At 43.9% G+C, this 23513-nt stretch overlaps 1 protein-coding gene across 1 annotated transcript in view; it reads left to right on the forward strand.

Moving 5' to 3' along the window:
* The window catches only part of Lrp2 (LDL receptor related protein 2), a 123452-nt gene extending 101542 nt beyond the window's left edge, over positions 1 to 21910 (forward strand). Inside the window, exons 61-79 of the mRNA XM_038337050.1 lie at positions 410 to 547; positions 2151 to 2273; positions 3212 to 3340; positions 5541 to 5672; positions 6447 to 6578; positions 8081 to 8224; positions 8943 to 9108; positions 9918 to 10046; positions 10748 to 10968; positions 11616 to 11792; positions 13790 to 13909; positions 15823 to 15913; positions 16581 to 16648; positions 16787 to 16904; positions 17149 to 17278; positions 17958 to 18059; positions 19578 to 19706; positions 21420 to 21491; positions 21632 to 21910. Coding sequence (XP_038192978.1) covers positions 410 to 547; positions 2151 to 2273; positions 3212 to 3340; positions 5541 to 5672; positions 6447 to 6578; positions 8081 to 8224; positions 8943 to 9108; positions 9918 to 10046; positions 10748 to 10968; positions 11616 to 11792; positions 13790 to 13909; positions 15823 to 15913; positions 16581 to 16648; positions 16787 to 16904; positions 17149 to 17278; positions 17958 to 18059; positions 19578 to 19706; positions 21420 to 21491; positions 21632 to 21790 — 2480 coding nt within the window. The 3' untranslated portion in view covers positions 21791 to 21910. The remainder of the gene's footprint in view (positions 1 to 409; positions 548 to 2150; positions 2274 to 3211; positions 3341 to 5540; positions 5673 to 6446; positions 6579 to 8080; positions 8225 to 8942; positions 9109 to 9917; positions 10047 to 10747; positions 10969 to 11615; positions 11793 to 13789; positions 13910 to 15822; positions 15914 to 16580; positions 16649 to 16786; positions 16905 to 17148; positions 17279 to 17957; positions 18060 to 19577; positions 19707 to 21419; positions 21492 to 21631) is intronic.
* The last annotated feature ends 1603 nt before the right edge of the window (positions 21911 to 23513 follow it).

Here is a 23513-nt window from a genome sequence, read left to right on the forward strand (position 1 = left end):
TAAATCCCTCACATCTTAGTATTTCGAATCACTTGGTAAATATTTAACTACCGACTGATGCAGTTGCCACCTTTTAATGCTCAAAGAGACATTAAAAACTGATGGGGAAAAGGGGAAAAGAGCTCCAGTGCAGGCGGCTGGTGCCTATTGGGTTATCTCAGAGATGGGGCTGCCCTGGTACTAGGATGGCCTGAACTTGAGCAGACCCACCCACCTCTGCCTTCTGAGTGCTGGGATTGAAGGCGTGCGCCACCATGCCCAGCCAAGACACATCCCTTTTCAATCTCAAAATAAAGCAGAGCCACAGGGTAGTGAATAACAGGGAACCACAACAGCACGAGCGGAGGGAGACCTAATATGTAGGGCATGTTGGTCTCATACATTGTGTGGCTCCCTTCCTCCCCAACAGCTACTCGCTTTCCCAACGGCACCTACTGCCCCGCTGCCATGTTTGAGTGTAAAAACCACGTGTGTATCCAGTCGTTTTGGGTCTGCGATGGAGAAAATGACTGTGTTGATGGCTCAGATGAGGAACTTCACTTGTGCTGTAAGAGGGAGAGGAATGGGTGGAACGGGCACCGTCCTGTTGGGTAACCGTCTCGGTGTTCCTCAAGGGCAATGTGTGACCTGGGAGGGCAGTTGTATCATTTTGCGCTCTGATGGACGCACAACCAGTATTGGTGATTTCACTTAGTCTTCTGGCTTTAGTTCTCCATCCGCAGATTCTAAAATTCAGGATTTTGAGCGTTAAGACCGTGGCAAGCATGGAAGCCAGAAGTGCACACATATGCAGGAGCACCGGTTGTGGTCTCCTCTGCTCCCTCCTTGATGTGCACCTTCCCTTTATCCTCTGGAGCATTTATAGACCATCCCATGACCCGATCCTGTAAACCACTCCTATCTATATAACAATTCAAGACCATCATTTGTATTTTAATGAGTGGACTCATGTTTGTAGACAGGCCAGAGTCAAACCATATGTTCTGGCTTCATTTTACTGAGACAGAATCTGTAAGGATGGGGCCTTTTTTTCAGATTAAATGTGCATAGGTCCATGTATGTCTGTGCAACACATTACCTGAGCCCAGAAGAGGGCGCCAGAGCCCCTGGGAATGGAGTTACAGATTTTAAGTGAAATTGCTATTGTCTGGGGCCACTAGGGCAAAGCTAGTGCAATAATTCTCACCGTGTCTTCCCCTACTGGGAACGGTGGCATTGCTCAGTAAAACGAGAAATGCAAACTCATGGGTTTGGCTAGGTCCAGAGATTTGATTCCCAGGATTAATGTTTCCTTCTTTCCTAGAGAACATCCAACGACTGTATTTTCATAGTGGCCTTCCAGCACTGCCTGATGTTGTCTTAACTAATCAGTTCTGTGTCTTTTTTTTTTTTTAAACATCATGGCTTGATATTTTAGAGAAGCCCTTAGGGAGATACTTCTCTTTGTAAGGCAAAATAGACATAGTCAATAAAATCTTGGAGAGGTGAGGATACATGTGCATGAGAGTGTGCATGTATGTGTACACACACACACTCACAGACACTCTCACATGCTCACACACACTCACACACACACACTTACATACACTCACACACACAGACAAACAGATGGACACACACACACACACACAGGGACACACACAGAGAGTGGCAGAGTCTCAAGCAAATGTTAGCATACTTTTCTAATGTTCTTCCAGCCATCCACAGCAAATAATACAAGTTAGTCATTCCACTAAGAGTAGCAGCTCCATGACCCACAGTGCCCCCCTCATTCGTGCCCTGGCCATAGAGAGCTTTAATAAGGTTTCAAGCCTACCATGTTCTTTCCTGATTCATCCTTTTTCCCTTTTGGGTTCTTTTCTGACCCTGTGCTGTATTTCATATACATGTTCCCTAGGAGGGGGCTCCTTGTGTAATTGCTCCACCTGTATGTAAATCTATTCCTGCTTGAATGAAGTGCTGTGGGAATAAAGGCTGAGTCTTTCTTGCTCTGCTCTGTATCTAGGATATACCTAGCACCTGCAACAGTGTTGTGCATCTGAGATTAATCAGATCAGCAAGTGGATGGATGAATGATGAAGTGGGCCTGGTGCTGGGATAGCTGAGAGTAGAGTAGATTGTTATTCTACTTTTCGTTTTTCATTTTTTAGTCAATGTTCCATGTGAGTCACCACATCGTTTCCGGTGTGACAACAGTCGCTGTATTTATGGTCACCAGCTTTGCAACGGTGTGGATGACTGCGGAGATGGGACCGATGAGAAAGAAGAACACTGTAAGCAAAACAGGAAAAGGGGAAGGCAGAAACCAGGGTCCTTAGATGTTTTAAGATGCTCTTTTGGGGTTTCCTTCTGTCCTGCCGAGGAGGCTTGCTTTGTGTCTGTGGTGGCAGTGTATCTCAGAGAACACGAACACATACGTGGCTCCTGCCACCTCCTTCCTATCTCACCTGAGTGAGATGTTGACACGCCCCTTAAAAGTCAGTCTTTGTTTAAACATTTAATAAGCTACTTCCAATGAGAGAAGACTAAATACTGGTTGAGTCACCGTCAAAGATGAGACTTGGTTACCCTACCCCTGATAGTTGCTAATTGCTAATCTGGTATGTGAGTGTATATTCCTTCCCATGCCCAGCTGAAAAGACCATGGTAGTAAGGCACCAACCAGTTCTTCACTGACCTTTGTTTGTAAGGACAGGCTGGGCACACTCTTTTTAAACCTCTTCCCCATAAGCACGTGGTCTGTCTTCCCTCTTCCGGGCTGCTTTGCCATTGTCTAGCCTGGATGTCCTGACCGTTAAACTGATGCCAAGTGCTTTCAGGGTCTGATCTGGGGAGAGTCTACTCCTCTCATCACTCTGAATTAGAGTAATTGGTGCTGCTGCAACCAGCAAATCTCAACACAAAAGATTTCTTTCTCCTTTGTATAAAGGTCACGGCTTGCATAGCATCCTCCGGCTTGGAGCTCATCACCTGACTACCTGACTGCCAAGGTTACAGCCCCAGCATATGAGACAGGGTGAAGGCTCATGGGGCTTTTAACTGCTTCAGTCCAAGGGTGGCATATGCCACTTCCAATTCACAGGCCATTGGCTACAACAAGCCATTTGGTCTCAGTCTAGCTGCAAGGGAGCCTGGCGAAAGAAGGGAAGCGTGCACTTACTTGTGAGTGGAGGAAGTGAGGCATTTTGTTTCAATGTTTCTTTAATTGCAGGTAGAAAACCAACCCAGAGACCTTGCACACAAACAGAATACAAGTGCAGCAATGGAAACTGCATTTCGCAGCATTATGTGTGTGACAACGTCGATGACTGTGGTGACCTTTCTGACGAAAATGGTTGCAGTAAGTAAACATTTAGCTTTGCATTTCATTATAGTAAATTAACCAGATACACTCTGGAATGGCTCAGCCCCGGGTCTCAGACACACGGTGTAGTCGAGGATCACCTACAACTCCTGATTCTCCTGCCTCTGCCTCCAAGTGCTAGGATTATAGAGTGGCTCCTTTTATTTTAAAGTAGACTTTGGGCTGGAAGAGATAACATAATCAAGGGATGGACTGGGTTTATTTGACGCTGTTAAGGACATATTAGTATCTTTGATTTCCATATCTTTGATTTCCCTTCATAGTTATATATTCCGTATATAATATGTAATAATATATATTATCTAATATGCATACCCTCTCTCTATATGCCTTCTATACATTCCCTTTCTATATGTCCTCTCTCTTTATATACTCATTCTCTTTATGATCTCTCTCTATATATCTCAGATATATATATGCAAGGAGAGTGGCCTTCTGGTTCCCTCTGTCACAGTCTGATCTTAACTAATTAATTAATCAGTTAATTAGCTCTTGTGAGTATGTGTACCCATGCATGCCATAGTCTCTTTCCTCTCCCTCCTTCTTTTTCTCCCTCCCCCCCCCTCTCTCTGTGTTTAGGTCAGAGTACAATTTTGGGGTGATTGGTTCTTTCTTCCTCTCTAGATTTCAGGGATGGAGTTCAGGCCTCCAGTCTTACATGGCAGGATTTTACCCTCTGGGCCACCACAGTGGTCTCTGAAGGAGCTCTTAAATAGTGAGAGTCTGAGACTGGCCATGTTAGCTCCAAGTGCTTTCAGCTTCTTGGTTTCAGATTCATGATATGGTCTCCCCTCCATACCCCACCCCCACCCTGAGGCCTGCAGAAGACTTTTTGACAGTTACTAAATGACCACACTACACAGCATTGGTTTGCCACGTATCTCATGCTCCCTCAGTGGGACATGGAGGGCTTGGCAAGATGAAGTGACTTGATTAAACTTTTGATAGAATTTGTGAAGCCGGGTGGCAGATTTGGGTTTTGACACGAAGAGACTGATATATAAACAGCAGGAGGTCAGCCAATTTCTGAGTTTGACTTCTGGCTTTCTCCTGTTGCCTGTGCCTGCCTGTGTTTATCTATTGTGTACTTTCTTTTCAAGTGGATTTTCACTGAAGTTGGTTACTTAGAGTGAAACATGCCTCACTTGAGTGTTGAGTGTGCTTGGAGCACCCAAGCTTTACCCAGTCACTACATTTCCAGGCATGGAAAGACATGAACATTTTCCTAGCACCATCCAATTATAAAGGAAATAAGCTGATGTCAGGTCAATTTCAGTGATCATAAAGGTAGAGTGACTGTCTTGTAAACAGATAGCCATATGCTTCTGTTCTGCATGCCCATCCCTAATGCCATTGTCCCATGGAGTAGAGTGATAGCTAGATGTCCCTTTTGATGTTTCTGGTCTTCAAATGAAAGATGGAAATCTTCCATTCCAAAAGCTGCGATGGTTCTACTCTCATTAAGGTCGCTTGCTATGGAAGAATATGATTCAGTCTAGGGAGAACTTTCTTCATTCTTGACCTCTTACAGCTGGCCTTTTGAGACAAGAGAGGGCCATAAAGCCCAGTGACACAATTGTGAGACTATCTCAATGCAGAGAGACTTTGGCACTAGAAAGAGAAAATTACGATGATCTTACCAATGTATGCCAAGTAGACAATTCATAGACACACTCAAAAACTCTGAAACTACCCAGAAAAGCTAGAAAGGAAGCCTGGGAAGGTTTATTTGTTTAGGAATGTGTAGTTATTAGCAACGAAGGGCATTCTTCTACTCTTGAAACTCAATGTTTTAAATCCATCCAAAGTATACAATTAACCAGTCAATAATTGGAATAATTAAACTATTTTCTAGCCTGTATCTGTGTGCATGCATGAGTGTGTGTGTGCAATCTACCTAACACCTATCTACCTGCTTACATAAGATGAATGAGCAAGAGCATTTGATGGAGTTGGTTGGATGTTCTGAGGCAGAGCCAGGTAGTGCTCCAGCTATGATGGGAAATGAATGGCCTTAAGGACCAGTACACATTTGTGTAGATGGCATCCAGACCATTTACAGAACCTAGATCCACTCTGCTTCAGGACTTCTGGAAAACGGTCACCTGGAGGTTGTGTAGAGTTGGCTTTATGTCTGCGTGTTTGTGGCTGATCTGACTTATGATTCTGTTTTCAGATCTAGGAGCAAACAGAACGTGTGCTGAAAACATCTGTGAACAGAACTGTACACAGTTAAGCAACGGAGGATTTATCTGCTCCTGTAGACCTGGGTTCAAATCTAGTACTCTGGACAGAAATTCCTGCCAAGGTAGAATAGTTTCTTTCTGTTGTTATTTAGAGAAATTCACATTTTTTATGGTCTCTGTTTATTGCCTTATTACCAAACCACTGTATAAGTTCCTTAATGTGGTTTCCTCACTCAGTGCTAAATAATGAAGGTCTTGATGGTGAAGGCTGTCCACGAAGTAAAAGCACCAGAAATCACAGCATTTCATCCCAAGTCACAACCCACATGGTCGTCACATGCCTACTTAGATATCAATGAGTTTTGTGACATGGGCTCAGTAGGTAGCTCATCAAAGTTGTCAGCGAAGAATATGATTTTAGGGATCTTTTGTCATGTATATTACTGTGTCTCCTTCAAACTAGAGATTGAACCTAGGGCATCATGTGTATTGGATAAGCAAGCTGCCACAAAGATACAGCTGCAGCTCTTCAGCGATTGACTTAAAGTTACTAAAGCAGCTCAGTTGTTATACCAAATAAGTGAGTCTCCCAGTAGCTGTTTAGTTATCAGAAGAGAAGCAATGCCAAATATCAGCCTTATAGGTGTTTTTGGCAAGGAAACATTTGCCTTACCATTGTATGAAGTTGTGCCGTGTTAGTTAAAATAATCCTGTCTATTGTTGAGCAGCATAGGGACTTTAGGGTCAATAGTAGTTTACTGTGGACTTGTTTAGCTCAACATATTTTGGTTTCGTTGCTTGTTTTCACCTGCACTCTTAGTCCACTTTTGCTTGTGAACTCCAGTTCTGACTGGGTCAGAATCCATGTTGCGTACTTGCTTTTTCTTTGCCTGCAGACATCAATGAATGTGAGGAATTTGGCATCTGCCCCCAGCGCTGCCGAAATAGCAAAGGAAGTTATGAATGTTTCTGTGTAGATGGCTTCAAGTCTATGAGTAGCCATTATGGAGAGCGGTGTGCAGCTGACGGTATGACGGGCTCACTTCTGAGGGACATAAATCCCGAAGAGCATGGTGTAGCAGGAAGTGAACTTCCACCTTTTATAGTCTCCGCGTCTTTTTTTTAATACCTACATCTTCTCTCTCTTCTTCTGTTAGCTTTAGACTCTAAACTATTGCCCCCTAACAAAACTGTACAATTAATTAAAAGACAGGTTTTAGTTATTATTCTGAATTTAGCCTCTTCTATTCCTGGATAAAAATTTCTAAAATAGGAGGCACAAATAACAGGAGGTTGTAGCAAAATATAACAAATTGATGAAATGGTAGTGCCCAGTCCAGTGTGACTGAAGATTTGAAGCCACAAAACCTGCGGCGAACCAATCCGGGACACTGACATAGTTCTTTGGTATTGTTCATGAATTGCTGGTCACAAAGAGAAAGGCAGGTACATTCAGAATGTTGTTGGTTTTAGGTTAATGCCTGTATCTAAGAACCTAGTTAAAGAAAGAACACCATAAATACTAAATAGAGAAAGAATATAAGTCCAGAAGCATTATGTTCCAAATTGTAGAGATCTGGCCTAAATCAACCTTTCCCAGTTAAGGAGCATATAGTCTTATTTGGGATTTGAAATTGGTGCTAGAATTTAAGAAACCTACTGAGAAAACAGCAAGTTAAAGTGGCCAAAACCTCTATGCCAATACACGGTGTAAGGCGAGTGCTCGAGGTGTACATATGATTGCTATTCTGTCCTTCAGTGTGAGAATAAATTGAACCTAGAGTGAAGGCATTTGAATAGTTGGCCAGTCCTGCAATTAAGTAGCAAATCTAAAAATTTTTAAATCTTTTAACTAAGGGGATAGCCGAACTAAATTAGAATATTCATATGAAACATAATGTCAAGTCTGAGGAAATATATAAAGTGAACTTTTAAAAGTCACTTAAATCACATTTGATTGACATTTTGCAAGTAAATTAAAATTTTAAAATTCTAGAGAAGTATTTTGGGATGAGTCACCCTTGAAAGAGCTACTTTAGGCTTTCGGAAAAACCTTGCAGACTCAAGAACAAGCTGGCTTGTTTCTCATTAGCTGGCAGTTAAATTGGGCTATGGGGATGATTACCTGTTAAGACAATCACAAAACCTGTCAGTCAAGAGTGAGGGTTGTGAATACCGTATTTATTCTGTGAGATATTCTGTCTACGGTCTTTTCAGTGGTTGAGGGAAAGACTTGCAGTAAAAATGAGAACTCTTTGTAGAGGTCTCTATCTTGTCTAAACTGCCTCTGGTGGCAAAATAAATAAAGGAATAAATAAATAAATAGTAAAGAAAGGAAAGAGCTGGTGCCTGAGGATTTTGACTTGCAGAGTAGCTTTGATGGTCAGATTTCTCAAAAACGAACTTTTCTCTCTATTTCCTCTTTTCCTCCCTTTCCTCCCTGCCCCCCAAAGAAATACCTACAGTGTGTTAATACCTCCTTGACTTCAAGTGGAATCGGTTAGACAAAGCAGCCCCTTTTTGCTTACAGGTAACCCTCCTCTGCTGCTCCTGCCCGAGAATGTTCGAATCCGGAAGTACAATGTCTCATCTGAGAAGTTCTCCGAGTATTTGGAAGAGGGGGAACATATCCAAACCGTTGACTATGACTGGGACCCCGAGGGCACGGGTGTCAGTGAGTATAAGATCTGCACACATTGTGTCGAATTTTCTGGTTTTTTAGATGATGCCCTTTGCAGCTAATTGTCCGCATGATTTTCTCTAATTGTGTGCCCTTTGAAGATTGAACTGTATTTTCTGTATTTTCACATTTGTTTATCCAATGTAATATTTTTTTCTTTCTGAATATGTTTATTTCAAGAGTGATAGGGAAGAGGTATAAGCCAATATGCTCTAAGACTCAGCCTTAATCTGTGTATAGTTAGATTAACCTCAGTGCTTAGAGGTGGGAGGCAGGAAAATTACAATCAAAGAACCTACTCTGAAGCACTACCTAGCAGGATCCTGTCTTGGAGAGAGGAGGAAGCCATATATATAAACAAACAGGTCATATAAATACCTCTTAAATAACTTCTCAGCCTTTTGGTTAAGACTGAGTATAAAACACTTTTTGTATGCTGTCATACAGGGCTTTCACCTATGTGAAAGGAGTGTGGTTTCTATATAATCTGTTTTGAAAACTAACCCCTTAGCTAAGCTATCTTAATGAGTTATCTTCCAATAGAGATTATTAAGAAAATATCACCAAGAGATAAGCTGAGCCTTTTTTGCTAGTAGTGCAGGTATAATGTGTTTATTGTGGTTTGATGTAAGGGAATTAGGATGGAAATGAGGCGGAGAGATCCTTAAATGACTCCAAGATCCACTCTTATTGTGTGTGCCTTCTTCTCTAGGTGTTGTCTATTACACTGTGCTGGGGCAGGGCTCTGAATTTGGCGCCATCAAACGAGCCTACATTCCTGACTTTGAATCTGGTAGCAATAATCCCATTCGTGAAGTTGACCTGGGCCTGAAATACTTAATGCAGCCAGATGGATTAGCCGTGGACTGGGTTGGAAGGTAAATATGTCCCCCATCTCTCTGGCCTGTTTCTTTTTCATGGGGGAGTGCTGGTTTAAGTTCACCAAGGTGCGTGAACTCAGTAACAAGCACAGCTGTTAGTGTGCCTGGGCCTGCTCTGGCCTCAGCAAATCACCCCTGCGTGCAATACAATTACCTCTGCATGCAATACAAACATTGTCCTTTTCTGTACTCAGTGTGTGCCACAGAAGGGTTCTGGAAAAGCACCCAGATCAAAATTCTGTGTTTCAAGACTAACTTTGAGTTTGGCAGTGTTGACTAATTCGGTGGTAGAATTCTCCAAGAGTATCTTATTTAAAGATATCTCCAACTGGTAATTATTTGGAAAAAGGAACAAGGCACAGTTAGTATCTAAGCTAGCTGGTACCAACTGATACCAAAGCTATAGAGCCTCAGAGAATGAGGGAATTAAGCTACAGGCCTTCTCTCTGCTTATTAGGGAAAGCTTGCAGCCTTAGACATGGAAAGAGGGCAGGCTAGCTTTACTGAGTTTGTTATTTTGAAATGTTCTTTCCATTCCTCTTTGGGGCTGGTGCTCAATTCTTCTTGATTACAGTTGGGCTCTTTGCCAAAGGGACACAGACTCATGCGCAGTAAAAATTAAATCACTTGCCTTAATCTGCCCCTGTACCCACTACAGGCATAGATATATTATCTGAGTAATTTCCAGGCATCTGAGTATTTCTGCACTGGCCAGAACTTACAAAGTAAATTTTCTCGTGTCCACATTTCTTTTCAATGCTTGGTCCAGGCTTTTCTATTGCTCAACTCTGCCCCTCTCCATTCAGGCATATCTACTGGACAGATGCCAAGAGCCAGCGGATTGAGGTGGCCATGCTTGATGGAAGGTACCGGAAGTGGCTGATTACTACCGATCTGGATCAGCCAGCTGCCATTGTTGTGAATCCTGGGCTAGGGTAAGCATTTGAAGGGATGCTTTAGCCCACAACCAAGTTTCTAATGGTGAAATTCCACTTTGGGATATATGTGAGAAGCTGTCTGCTTTCATTTCATCTGAATCCCTTTCATTTGGATGCATTAAAAGGTATCTTGCTGATTGAAATTCAGATAACAATTTGGTTATATTATATTGGCCATAAAAATTTTATGTATGAAAAATACATAAAAGACATGTTCATACATATACATTGCATTATTTATAGAAATACTTCAAATGGCAGTTGACCACAACACAAGAACTAGATTGGTCTTGTCTTCTTGATTTCTGACATTTAAGTAGACATTTACCGTAGTGGCACCTAAATTCTTCCTTATTTTGAGTAGATACTTTTGCATACCAGTGTGTCCTATGTTTGTATATGAAACATATGAGTTGTTGTTGCTTTTATTCCTTTTCCACGTGTGAAATCATGGCCCCTAGACATTCAGCAGTGATGTGCTCCCCCGAGAAGTTCTATCTCCTAATGTGGACTTGACCTCAGCACCAAACTTTACTTCTTATGTATAACATGTATTGGAAGGCAAGAGTCATCTTTGCAGAGACAGTGTAACTCACTCTCAGGGAAATTGTTGGTTGCACCATTGACGTTCCCTGTGCCACAGTACTAGGGAAGCACCACTAGACAAAATGCTGCAACCTGGGAATTTTCTGTTACAGGCTCATGTTCTGGACCGACCAGGGAAAACAGCCTAAAATCGAGTCTGCCTGGATGAATGGGGAGCATCGCACTGTTCTGGTTTCTCAGGACCTTGGCTGGCCAAATGGCCTATCCATAGATTATCTGAATGATGACCGGATCTATTGGAGCGACTCCAAGGAAGACGTGATTGAAACAATCAAATACGATGGGACCGACAGGAGAGTCATCATAAATGAAGGTTGGGAATGAGTCACAGTTTACATATTAATAATTGTCTAACATATTTTCAGTGTGTCTTAGGATATGGTTGATGTGATTCCTCAGATTTGTTCCCATCAATTCCCAACTGCTATATTAAATGCAAATGAATTCATAACAACAATCCTTTTTGTAATTTTAAGCACCAGTATCAGATTAAGATTTCTGTTAGGTTCCTCTGAGATTGTGTCTTCCATATGCTGAGTGTGTGTCTTTCCTAATCTACATCAAGCTGTGTCTAGACACATTTCATTTTCCATGTGCTAGCCTGTTCTTGTGTCCAACTAGAAACATGAGGAAGGAAAGGAGTATTTTGTTTTATTATTGAAAATCCAAAACAGAACTGTAACAACCCAGCACATAGCACACTTCCCCTAACTGGCCAGAACTGTCTTATCTGCTAAGCAGGAAGGGCCTCGGTTCATCCCATTTTAAAAAATGGAATAAAACCAGCAGCTTTAAAGTGAGACCATTTATAATCAGTTTATCTTGAGCTCCATGTAGCCCTTCCAGAAAGTCTGTCCAGCTAGCTAGCTATTACTTCAAGCCAAACGACGACAGTCACAGAAGTGCTGGGGATTGTTTCATTCACTAATATATAATTGTTTTCCCACTATTGATGAGCAGCAATGAGGCCATTCAGCCTGGACATCTTTGAAGACCAGCTGTACTGGGTAGCTAAGGAGAAGGGAGAAGTGTGGAGACAGAATAAATTTGGGAAAGGAAACAAAGCAAAGGTGCTGGTGGTGAACCCGTGGCTCACGCAAGTTCGAGTCTTCCATCAACTGAGATACAATCGGTCAGGTAATACACAGTCTTGGGATGTGATGAACTGGACACCCAGGCTTGGAAGGATGGCTGTAGCATTAGCGCATGATGGTGGCCCTGATGGGACAGTGGGTATGCGTGGGTATGTCAAACATTTCGAATGCAGAAAGAGAACACCATAGGCTGAATAAAATTATATAAATCACGAACAGAGAAAACCCGTTAGAAATGTTTCAGTCAGTCCTTGTTGGGAGATGGACTTTTGAGGTCCTAGAATCTAGCAGATATCAGTCCTGGGCTTTAAGAAATCGCCACGTGGGTCTGTCTCATGAATGTCAGAAATTGTGCCCATTTCTTAAAATGGCAAAACCAGGTACTTCATCTTGTGAACCCTAGCTTAAAATGTTGATAACCCCTCTTATTTTTGTACCTGTGACAGAATATGTCTCAGCATCTTGTGGAGAAAATGAGGAAAGAAATTAGCCTTTACCAAGTTACCCAGTGCCAGGTTCTTTCTTTAGAGAAACTGATAGCTGCTGCTTTACTTGTTCTACATCTAATGAGATGCCTTTACACTCAAGTGTATCCAATCCCAAGCTCAGGTTTTTTTCTTATCTGGTTTAGTGTTGTATCCTGGTTCTGGCTGAACTCTGTAGGCTTGGATAGATCATTCCTATCTAATCTGTATTTTTGAATCAAGGACAGAGTTCACCCTGTGTTAGCCTCAGGAAATTACAGCTCAGAGCTGATGGGAGTCTCATTCAATAGGTGAATGTGTTTTAGTTTCCTTGAGTGGCTTATGGCAATGGATTTTTCTCAGCTTGTCACCTGAACACTCAATATAATAGTGTCTTAAGTGACCTGATGACCTGGCTCAAAGAAAAGTCTGGGAGCTTTCTTTTAGTCAGCTGAAGCTCTGGGTTCCCGTTGGGGAAACGTTGACTTGATGAAGACTTGGGATTTCTACTCCATCCCAAATGTGCTAGATTGGCATCCACTCTGGACCAAGAGCCTTCAGATTCAGCATGATTCAGATTGTTTAACTGACCATGTTAAACATTGCTCGCTGCACCCCTTGTGTGGGTGTTCTCAGTCTTGTGGATTCTGTTGGTTCAGGGAAATGTGAAACAGCTCCCCAGTCCTTTCCTGCTACTCAGTGCAGACTGAGGACCGATGACATCAGATGGGATTTGTTAGCAATGGGATACCTCACCCCAAACTTTTGAAGTACAATCTGAATTTACACATATTTTGTATCACATTAAAATTTGAAAAATTCTACTGCAGAAATCTGGTAATATAGTGAAATAGGCAGATTTTGAATGAGGCTTTTGTAAAACGTCTTATGCATTTCATAGTTATTCTTGAGTGTGATTGTATTTTGGATGGTGGAGAGGATCACAGAGTGTTAGTCTGAGAACAGATCCAGGAAACATGGATCTAATTTAACCCTTGGATCCTTCACATTTCATATAGGAGTATATTTCTAATAATTCTAGAATTACGTAGAGTTTTGAAATGGTACTAGTTGGGCTCCATCCCAACATTTTGAGTGGCTCGCAGCTCATTCTGTCAAGTCAGCTGGTTTCCCTTTGTTTTTTAAATGAGGAAACTAAAAGCCCACAATAAAATTCTCTTGGCAAGTTTTGTAGAAAGCAGGGTGGCCTTTGGGTAGATTTGAGTAATGACAAATCTTGCTACAAGACTTGGAACCCATTGGTCCTCTGAGCTATTTAAAATTGTTTAGCCCCAAAAGATGTTAAGTTTAGGCCTGAACCAAGATTTTCCCCTTACAACAGCAGAGATGAGTGGCCATGATAGAGACTGTGAATAGCAAAGAAATGAGATGGGAGGGTGGGCACAGATCGTAGTGCCAGTGAGTGTGGGGATCCAGGTAATATGTGATGGAGAAATAATCGGGATGCTGTTTGGGCTTTGCCAATGCCAGCCAGAGCCACACCAGTTACTAGGCATACCATGTTGGGGTACTCTGTCTCCCGTCAGGACCTAACACGTTCTCATCTATTTTCCAGTGTCCAACCCTTGCAAGCAGGTCTGTAGCCACCTCTGCCTGCTGAGACCAGGAGGCTACACCTGCGCCTGCCCCCAAGGCTCCGGCTTCTTAACTGGCAGCGCTGTGGCTTGTGATGCAGGTGAGAACACTCACGGCCTGGGAAGCCTCGGGGCCTCAGTAGCCCAGAGGATCCTGTATTTGCAACCGTGGCAGATTCAATTGGGAGTAGGTGGGAAGGGGGATAAGGGAAACAGAAGAGCTGGGTGAGACTCTGTATGTGTGTGTATGTGTGTGTGTGTGTGTGGGGGGGGGTGCAACCATGTGGCCATTTATGTTAGAAAGACATTTTCAAAGAGCGGCTTTTTGGTAAGGCTCTTTTTTCCTTCTCCCTTTGTCCCAGAATTTGCTCAAGGTAGAGAACCATTTCCTGAGGGGGAAGGAGCTAGCAGGGAGCAGAGTAGGGAGGGTATGAGGAGCGGGGGCTGGGGGATCCTCCTGCCTCTCTCACGTGCCCATTTGAGATTTTAACTATCAAAGGTCTGTGTTTTGGAAGCCGGCTGTGTTACTGAGAAGCGAAGTCCAGAATAAGGCAGGGGTGGTTTGGTTCTCAGTGTCGTCGATTGCTTTCTTTGCAGGACCCATTTTTCAGTGGCTCATCTAATTAGTTAATATGTCATGGTGATGACTACTGTCTCTAACCAAGATTCTCTGTGTCCTAAGCAGTCAGAGAGTTGGCCCTGCAGCTTATTTTGTGGCTAACATCCCATGGTGGGGGTTGGTGGGGTTGAGGGTGTGCTTCCTGGATGAAGCTGGTGGGGAAATGAAGAGGCAAAAAAGTTCTACCACTAGGGGGAGCAAGCACTCAAGCAAGGACCACTCTCATTTGGAGAAGCACTCAGGGAGGAAGGTCCTTTGATTCTCTTCTCTTCTCCTGCCCGGCGTGCTCACTCCAGTGGTTCTGGGGGACTTGGGATAACATTCTGCTATTTTGAGGCTGGAGAGAGGGCTAGTGGTACTGGCTGCTCGTTCAAAGGATCCAAGTTCAATTCCCAGCACCCACATGATGACTCACAACGGCCTATGACAACAGTCCCAGGGGATCTGGTCATTTCTTCTGGCCTCTGAGGGTACCACAACCATGTGGCACACAGACAATCATGTGATAGAAACACAAACACTCTGTAAGATTCTCATTTAAAAGAACTTTATCCAAAGTAAGCCTATTAACGGAAATATACAGGGCCTGGTTGTGGTATGTTGTTAATGAACTAGTCAAGTTAGTTCAGTGCTATTTACTGAATGCCTATCCTCTACTAGGTATGACTGAAAGTACCAGAGATAATAGAAGTGAGTAGAACAGACATGAGCTTATATACTAGTAGGACAAACAAAACAAATAACAAAAACAAAAAGCAAGAAACCTATGTAGAAGGACAGGTGGTTAAAGGATAATGGAAAAGTAGACGGGGACAGTAGGAACACAAGGGTGGCGGGACTGTCTTGGCTGGCCTCTTCGATAAGGGGACTTTGAGAAGAGACTCGCAGAGCCCAGAGAGTAGACAAACTCCTCAAATGGGAGTATGCTGGGGGAACCTGAGCCGTAATCCAGTGGCGTGGATCCTACGAAAGCTGTCCCTCGGGTGCTTGTGTATCTGTGTCTGTGTGTCTACCTCTTCCTTGATTCTCTGCCGACACTCTGGAGTCCTGACCTGCAGTTTCCAGCGATGTCTAATAAACTCTTGGTGTTAATGGCTCCCAGAAGAGAATCTGGGGGATTTCAGGTGACGCGCACGTGCTCTGGATATAACATCTCTCACTGCTTAGAGCTAGGAAACTTCTCTGAAGTTCCTCTCACTCCCCAGGGGCTCATCATTGTTTAGGAAGTTTCCTTTGCCGTAGGGAGCAGGTGATAGCCTGACTTGGGGAGACTTAGTTGGCCTGACTCCAATCCCCTCTCCCAAACACCCGCCTCCATCCTGGACAGGGTCTGCATGGTGCAGTGCTCTGCTGCGTGTGGCTGACTAACCCATGCATGGCTTTTCCTTTCTGCAGCCAGCGAACTTCCCATCACCATGCCTCCCCCATGCAGGTGCATGCACGGAGGAAGTTGCTATTTTGATGAGAATGACCTCCCCAAATGCAAGTAAGTCTGACTCTTGAGGTCCCAGCTGTAGGCCTTGGCTCCTCTAAGGAACCTGAGCTCTTCGTATAGCTGGGAAACCAGGTGCAAGATGCTTGCCCAGTTCACTGTTTCCATGTCTAACCAGCCTGTCCTCCTTTGGGGGAGTCTGCAGCGCTTCCCAAACCATGTCTAGCTCGAGCCCTCTCAGCTGAGGATCTGGCTCCAATGCCTATGTGCATCTCTCAGGGATGCTGCATTGCTGGCACCCCTTGGCAGTGCCACAGTCATGTGGAAGAGTGAGGAGTTAAAGGGTAGCAGCGCGTCTCCCCATGCCACCTCCCACCATCACCCGGCAGGATGGCTTAGGAGTACGTGAGAGCAACTGATAGGAGAGTGGATGCCTGTTGGAAACCTTCATCACAGCTGTTGGAGGACAGAACGCTGCTGCTGTGTCCATCCTTTGTATCTATGGAGCAGAGTAGACGCCTGCAGGCGTATTTCACAAGGCTCATCACCCTTATAGGTGCTACTCTGCCAGATACACCAGTGCACCTAGGTTGGCAGGAGAAGCAGATGTGGCACAGGCTGGCTGCCTTGCCTGTCCCTCAGGCATTTCACTTGATCAGAGCCCTCTGTGCATGCAGCCAAACCTAAGAAGGTAACCGAATCTCCTTTTGTTGGCTTGCAGGTGTTCTAGTGGCTACAATGGGGAACACTGTGAAGTTGGGCTCTCAAGCGGCATCCCTCCAGGGACAAGTAAGTGTCAGGAATATGAGTGACCTGCAGTAGTCCCAGCTTCCAATGGTTCCAGCTTCCTTTTGACCCAGTCTAGCTTCTCTAGCTCTTCCTTGTCATGGTGGTGACCTTGACTCTCTGTTTCTGCCCCCTGTGCAGCAATGGCTTTGCTGTTGACATTCCTGATGATCGTCATCGTTGGAGCTCTGGTACTTGTTGGATTTTTACACTATAGAAAAACTGGTTCCCTTTTACCTACTCTGCCCAAGCTGCCAAGGTCAGTTTCTGTGTGTTGGGTTGGCTTTCTACTAGGGACCCCTGCTAGTTCCTACTCAAATCTTAGATTTGGGAACATGCTTTCATGTGTTCATATAGATGGGGTGGGTTTGCTACTGTGTTTGACATGTGCCCTTGAGGAGACAACTGCACATTTAAGATTGAGTACTATGGAAGGGAGGTAATCATTACAAAGATTAAAAATTAATCCTAACAGCGCAGCACATTGTTTTGGTTCATTCCAGCTTAAGCAGCCTCGCCAAACCCTCTGAAAATGGAAATGGGGTGACCTTCAGATCGGGGACTGATGTTAACATGGACATTGGTGTGTCTCCTTTTGGCCCAGAGACAGTTATTGATAGATCCATGGCAATGGTGAGTGGGGGCTCTCACGGGATTATCTGAGGTTTCCCTTTACACTAACTGATGGAAGAAACCCTTCTTGTAAGGAAAAAAAAACCTAATCCTGGGGATATTAAAATGAAGAACACAGTGTGTCCTCTGTAGACCATAGAGTTGGTGGGAACTATGACTCCATCATCTTCCAAGTATTCGCTTGTAGGCAAGGGCTGACCTTTTGTAGTCTTTCTGGCCCCGTGTGTAGAATAGTGGCATGCCTACCTCTTCTGACGAACAGGTGGCACTCTTGGTGATGAGCCTAGCACAGTCTTGGCCCAGCAGGGGCTTTCCTCTTCTAATGCTCTGCCCCACCTCCAATCTTCTATCCCCACCCTGGCCGGAAAGAACAATACCAACCCACCCTTTTCTCCGCTGTCCCAACCACAGTGAGTTGCTTACATTAAAGGGCCATGAAGAATTCAGCCATGGGAAGAGCATTTGTGCTTTCTGGGACAGATGGCCTAGTTAGTTCATTTTTATTAGTTGAAATAATGGTTTGCTACCTAGAAGCCGTGGGTCTCGCTGCTGTGGTCTCCCCCCACCCTCTCTAAGACCTCATATGTTGGGTGATCTTGTGTGGTGTGCAAGGAGACACCTTTCTGTCTGAAGCAGATCAGTGGGTATGACGTCTCTCTCTCTTCTCCCCCGCCACAAGAATGAACACTTTATCATGGAGGTGGGGAAGCAGCCTGTGGTATTTGAAAACCCAACATATGCAGTCAAGGACAACACTTCCAAAGTGGTCCCAGCAGCTCAGGTGAGATGTCACATGATCTGCTCTCAGCCGTCGTTGCCGCTGAATCTTTCCACGTTGCAGAATGTTGTGCAGGGCCACTAACCTGCCCTCCTAATGGGAGGAGGCACAGGGACCTGTATGTTGGATTCCCTGTCCACGGTCATGAAGCTGCTCCTGTTTTCAGCCCCACAAACAGCCAGAGCCCGGTGGCAGAGATGTGAAGTTTCAGGGCCTTGGCGGAGGGGGTGGGGTGGTGTTCACTGTGCTCAGTCTGAGCAAGGGGTATGAGTATATTAGAGGCACGGGGCCCTATGATAGAAACAGGGAAGTCTGTCAGAAATGAGCAAATAGGAGATGAGTGTCAGGAGGATGCTCTCTGAGGAGGCTGAAGTGAGAGGCCCACCTGCTCTGAAGAGCACAGAGGTCTGAAATTAAGATTTGCTTGGTGAAGGCTTATTATTACTCTGTACCTTTAAGAGGAACTGAGAGAAGAGAAAGGTGTTTAGTCTGGACTACCAGCCCAGTGCCACCTTTAGACCTGTCAGCTTTTGACCTGTGTCTCTTTTTCTAAGTAGCCACAGGAAGTAGCCTGCAGTGTTTGCTAGTGACCAGATTTCTTTCAAATTCAGCATATGGTATATTTTAATGTGGGTGATGGAAATGTTTTTTGGGGGTGGGGGGTGGGGGTGGTTTTGCAGGACAGGGTGTGGATGTCTTAGAACGAGGCTGGCCTTGAACTCAAATAGATCTGCCTGCCTCTGCTTAAAGGCATCTGGGCTTAAAGGCGCATGCTGCCATGGCCTGGTCAAAATGGCTTTGAATCTTGAAAGAATTTTGCCTGCCTCTTGATAGTACATCCCAGAATAGAGAAGACATCTCATCTGATATATTCATATGAAATAAAATGAGTATATACAAAATGGGGGATATAAAATGGGGGATATAAAATGCAAGAAAATGAGTATTATCTTCCCTGTATTATATAGTCAGGGTGATTTGGGTTTAAGAAAGAGAATTATGTGGGAATTTAAAAAAATAGCATTAAGTATTAAGCCCATTTGCCTATTTTTTTTTTTAAAATCATCCTCTTTTAGGCAGCCCCCAGATTACTCAGTGTATTATTTGATTTATTTGTCTATTCATCTTTTGAGACATAGTCTGGCTGGCCTCAGACCCACAGAGATTTGCCCGCCTCGGCCTCTGCTGCGATTAATGGTGTGTGCTACCCTACCAGCCCACACTGCTCACTGAGTTTGCTGTTGAGCACCTGGTGGCCAGTATGCCACTAGAGTATCTTTTATGGTCAACAGTGGGAATGAAGGGCCTAAGAATGCAGCAGGAATTACCTTAAATGAGAGACCATGATAGTGAGGACTGTACTTGCCTGCCAGGGTTGATATTTCAGGTGACTTCGTGGCTGTTTTTCTCCCAGGGTCATTCATCTGTTTAAAAAAACTTATCCAAATGTGTCTGTGGAGAATAAAGTGGCTAACGGAATTCAAGATTCATTTATTCATTTGTTCTTTCAAAACTGCACAGGGGCCATCAATAGGCTCACAGGTGACTGTATCAGAAAATGTGGAAAACCAGAATTATGGAAGTTCCATAGATCCTTCGGAGATTGTTCCGGAGCAGAAGCCAGCCTCCCCGGGTGCTGATGAAAGTCAGGTAAGGATGTGAAGAGAAATTTGCAAAGAACTTTGAAACTTATGGGTTTATATTAATCTGTGCAAGACCATGTACAAAGAATGGAAAACAGAATCCAGGTCTAGTTTATCTTCAGAGAAAGGACATCAAATCTGAAACATGTACACAGCACTCGTACTTACTATTGCCTTACAAGCATGCCACCAATGTCTGCCACCAGGTGGCACCACTTATTCCCTCTTCCTCTGAGTCTCGATAGATGCACCTAACTGTACAGCCAATTATCCCACAAACATCATTGCCTTAAGTGTGCCAGGCAAACTATTTAGTGCTGGAGACTAAAAGGGCCAGGGGATGGAGGGAGACTCTATAGAATAGTTGGGGTATAATTCAACAAGTGCCTACTGGTTGTTGAGAACGAGAACCAAGCGTCACCAATTCTAGCACAGCCCTCCCTCTCCATCTTTGCAGGCCATTGGTTCTTGCCTCAGTGAAAGCTGATAGGAGACCCTCCAAGTTCTGTTCTCTAACCCCTGTTCAGGGATCCTGTATCTGTGACCCCTGGGACACTAGTCACTTGGCTGTAGGCAACAAAAGCCCTTGGTTAGTTCACTGAGGATATTAATGTCCAAAGGAGTCTTACAAGTTTAGCTTTCTTAGTAAAATACTAAGAAAATACTCAGACCCTATAACTCATTCCCATTGTTTCCCACAAGTTGCATTGACTTGCATGGGCTCTCCTAAAGATGTTGGGGAATGAGGACCACCACATACCTCTCGTTAGCGTTATTCAGTTCCAAGGAGTTATTGCAGACTGAGACAATGACTGTTGACCTTCTCCACTTAAATTCACATTTCTAAATAAAGGGCTCTGACCTCTGTGTATGTCTCCATCTTCCCTTGTTGGTGACATACAGAATAGTTGTGTGGGTTGGGTGAACGGTCTTGCCTTTCTTCCATAGTCATGGGCACCACATTTCAACAGCCATCTTGTAAAACATATGGGCTACTTGAGCTGCCTGTAGCAGGGGCCTGCCAGAGAGGTGGCTGGCGCTACAACCACCTTTTCAGTAAGGTGGGGGCAACCCCCTCGTGTGTGTGTGTGTGTGTGTGTGTGTGTGTGTGTTTGTGAGGAGGAGGTGTCTTTGGGTCATTCCATACGTAGACCTCTCTTAATATGACTTACTATGTGTCATACAAGGGAAACAGAAAACCCTGCATCCAAGGGATTTTTGAGATAAAATTAGAACCTCATAAAAATTCTTAAAGCAGTTCCTGACATAGCAAGCACTCAGGAAGTGGCGGTTTGTCAGTTGTGATGACAACGGTGATGACGATGATGGATGTGTTGAAGGGAGAGTGGGTATTCTGGCCAAGACAGGTTTGGAAATAAGAGAGCTTTTTCTTAAGCTTCTCGACCACTCTAGAAACCTGTGTGTCTATGCTCTGTACCGGACTAGTGGCATGGCAAATCTTCTAAATGACATGGGTCCAGATTCACACGCCACACATTCACACTAAGAAGGGATTTTGAAACCGTTACATTTAAAATAGCTGAGAGAGACTTAGTTACTACTCTCCAGGGACCAGAAGAGGAATTGAACAATATGCTACTTAAGCAACATCCCTAAATTGCTTTGTTTTTCAATAAGAACTTAAAAACCTAGGAAAAGGCACCCACAAAGAAGACAAAATAGAAAACTCCATCTCTTTCCATCTCCTTTTTCCATTTAGGGTGCAAAATGGAACATCTTCAAACGAAAACCCAAACAGACCACGAATTTTGAAAACCCAATCTATGCAGAGGTAACTTTTAATCCCTGTTCTGTTCTAAGCCCAGACACTCACCGCTTTGGCACGCGTTGAGATTATTTGGGGCAAACTGGCAAAGGCTCTGGCCATGCTGGGGACGTGAGTGACTAACTCATGTCTTGTTGTGGTTGTAGATGGACAGTGAGCAGCAGGAAGGTGTGGCTGTGGCCCCCCCTCCGTCTCCTTCTCTCCCTGCTAAAGCTTCAAAAAGGCATTCGACCCCAGGCTACAGTGCAACAGAAGACACCTTCAAGGACACTGCAAACCTTGTTAAAGAGGATTCGGATGTATAGCCATGCCAGCTCTCTAGGGAATCTGTAGACACTCACTTTTGCACATATATTTTTTACAGACAAATGAAGAAAGAGTTAACATTCAGTACTTTATTAAAAGATATATTTTTCTCTGTTTGCCTATAGTTGAAAGTGTGTTGCGTGTCTTTTTTTTTATTCATACCATTTCATATTTTTGCAATTATCACGAGGTACTGTGTATACCTTGCACTGATGTTGTCCCGAGGGTGATGTTGTCATGGGTGATGCTGTGACTACATTGTACTTCTGTAAATTTTGGAAGGATTATCACGCCTTTGCATTTGCTGATGGAAGTACCTATTGAGTGGGTTGGCGAGCTGAAGAATAAATGACCTAGTGAGGGAAGGAGTTGGTTGAGGGCCTTGGTGATGTCAAAGAAGAGATGCAACTCACATTTCCTTTAGAGCAATCTAGGAAAGGCGTCCAAGCTTCATTTATTTGTGCATCCGTTTCTACACACCAGCACTTAGATTAATAATCGGTGTTCAGCGTTCCATGTCAACTTGCTTAGTAAGTGTACTGAGAGAGGTTAGTGTTGGCTACATAGACTGTAGATGCTTCAGACAACGTGGAAGGTACAAAAAGCGATTCGGTTGGACCCTTCTGTGTGACTCTGGCTTCTAACCCCGGCTATGTTTTGAATGTGCTGTCCCTAGTTGCCAAGTCGACATTTGTGTCTGTCACCCTATGTCCCACACTGAGTTTGTATTTCACTGAATGAGCTCCTCTGCTTGAGGGACCCTAAATCAACATACGCCCTTGCCTGGCGTCTCAGGTGTCATCCGCCTTAGTCACTGGAGCTTGGTAGCTGACTAAAACCAAACCCGTGTCTCCATTAAGTGGGGTGCCAAGCAGATACCGGTTAAGCTGGGTGTTTGCCTCTGTGTACAAAATATTATTATAGACTATTTATTTCCTCGGTTGACAACGACAAGAAAGGGAAAACATTCTTCTTGAGTCTTTTTCAGGTCTTTGCCTAAATCTGCACATTTGTGTCAGGATGTCCTGTCCATCCCAGCTCTGCTTTTGAGTAGTTGGTGTATTCTTTACGACAGGGACCATGGCATGAATATACATTTTTTTTCCATAGCAAGTAGCATCCCTGGTTCTCCGTGCTAATATTGCACATGTGTTAAACAATGAATGGATGGAAGGGTGGGAGGATGAATGAATGAATGAAACGTACTACTGATTATTTTATTCTCCAGTTCTCGAAATATTTCGTTGCTCATATTTTGAGTGCTGATTGTAATTACTTTGATTAGAAAAAAAAAGCAACTGGAAATGATGCTGCTGAAAATTTCTAATAAATGTGTATTTTATCAGAGGTCTTTTGTGTCTCTGTGTCCTTCCTTCTCGAGCCCTGGTGATGAATCACTTGAGTTGTGCGGGGTTGTTCTCTGCCATACCAATTCCCTCCCTGTAACTTCTTCCACCCCTCCATGCCGTTTTGAATGGCGACAATTATGGAGATGATCCAGATTTCAGGTTTCAGCTGGGCCCTTGGAAGGATGACTTTAATCTGAAGCTGGACTGAGAAAAGGGTTTGGTTATGTTTTATTGTCTTGGTGTCTGGAGAGCTATAGATGGATTGCATCTTCTCTAGATGCTTCTAAGAACATTCTTGATTCAGTAAGAGATGGGGAACTCCCGCCCCCCTTGCATGATTCCCAGTATCTAGTACCAGAATAAAGTTGATATG

The sequence above is a fragment of the Arvicola amphibius genome, chromosome 7 (genome assembly GCF_903992535.2).
Source record: "Arvicola amphibius chromosome 7, mArvAmp1.2, whole genome shotgun sequence".
NCBI classification, from domain to species: domain Eukaryota; kingdom Metazoa; phylum Chordata; class Mammalia; order Rodentia; family Cricetidae; genus Arvicola; species Arvicola amphibius.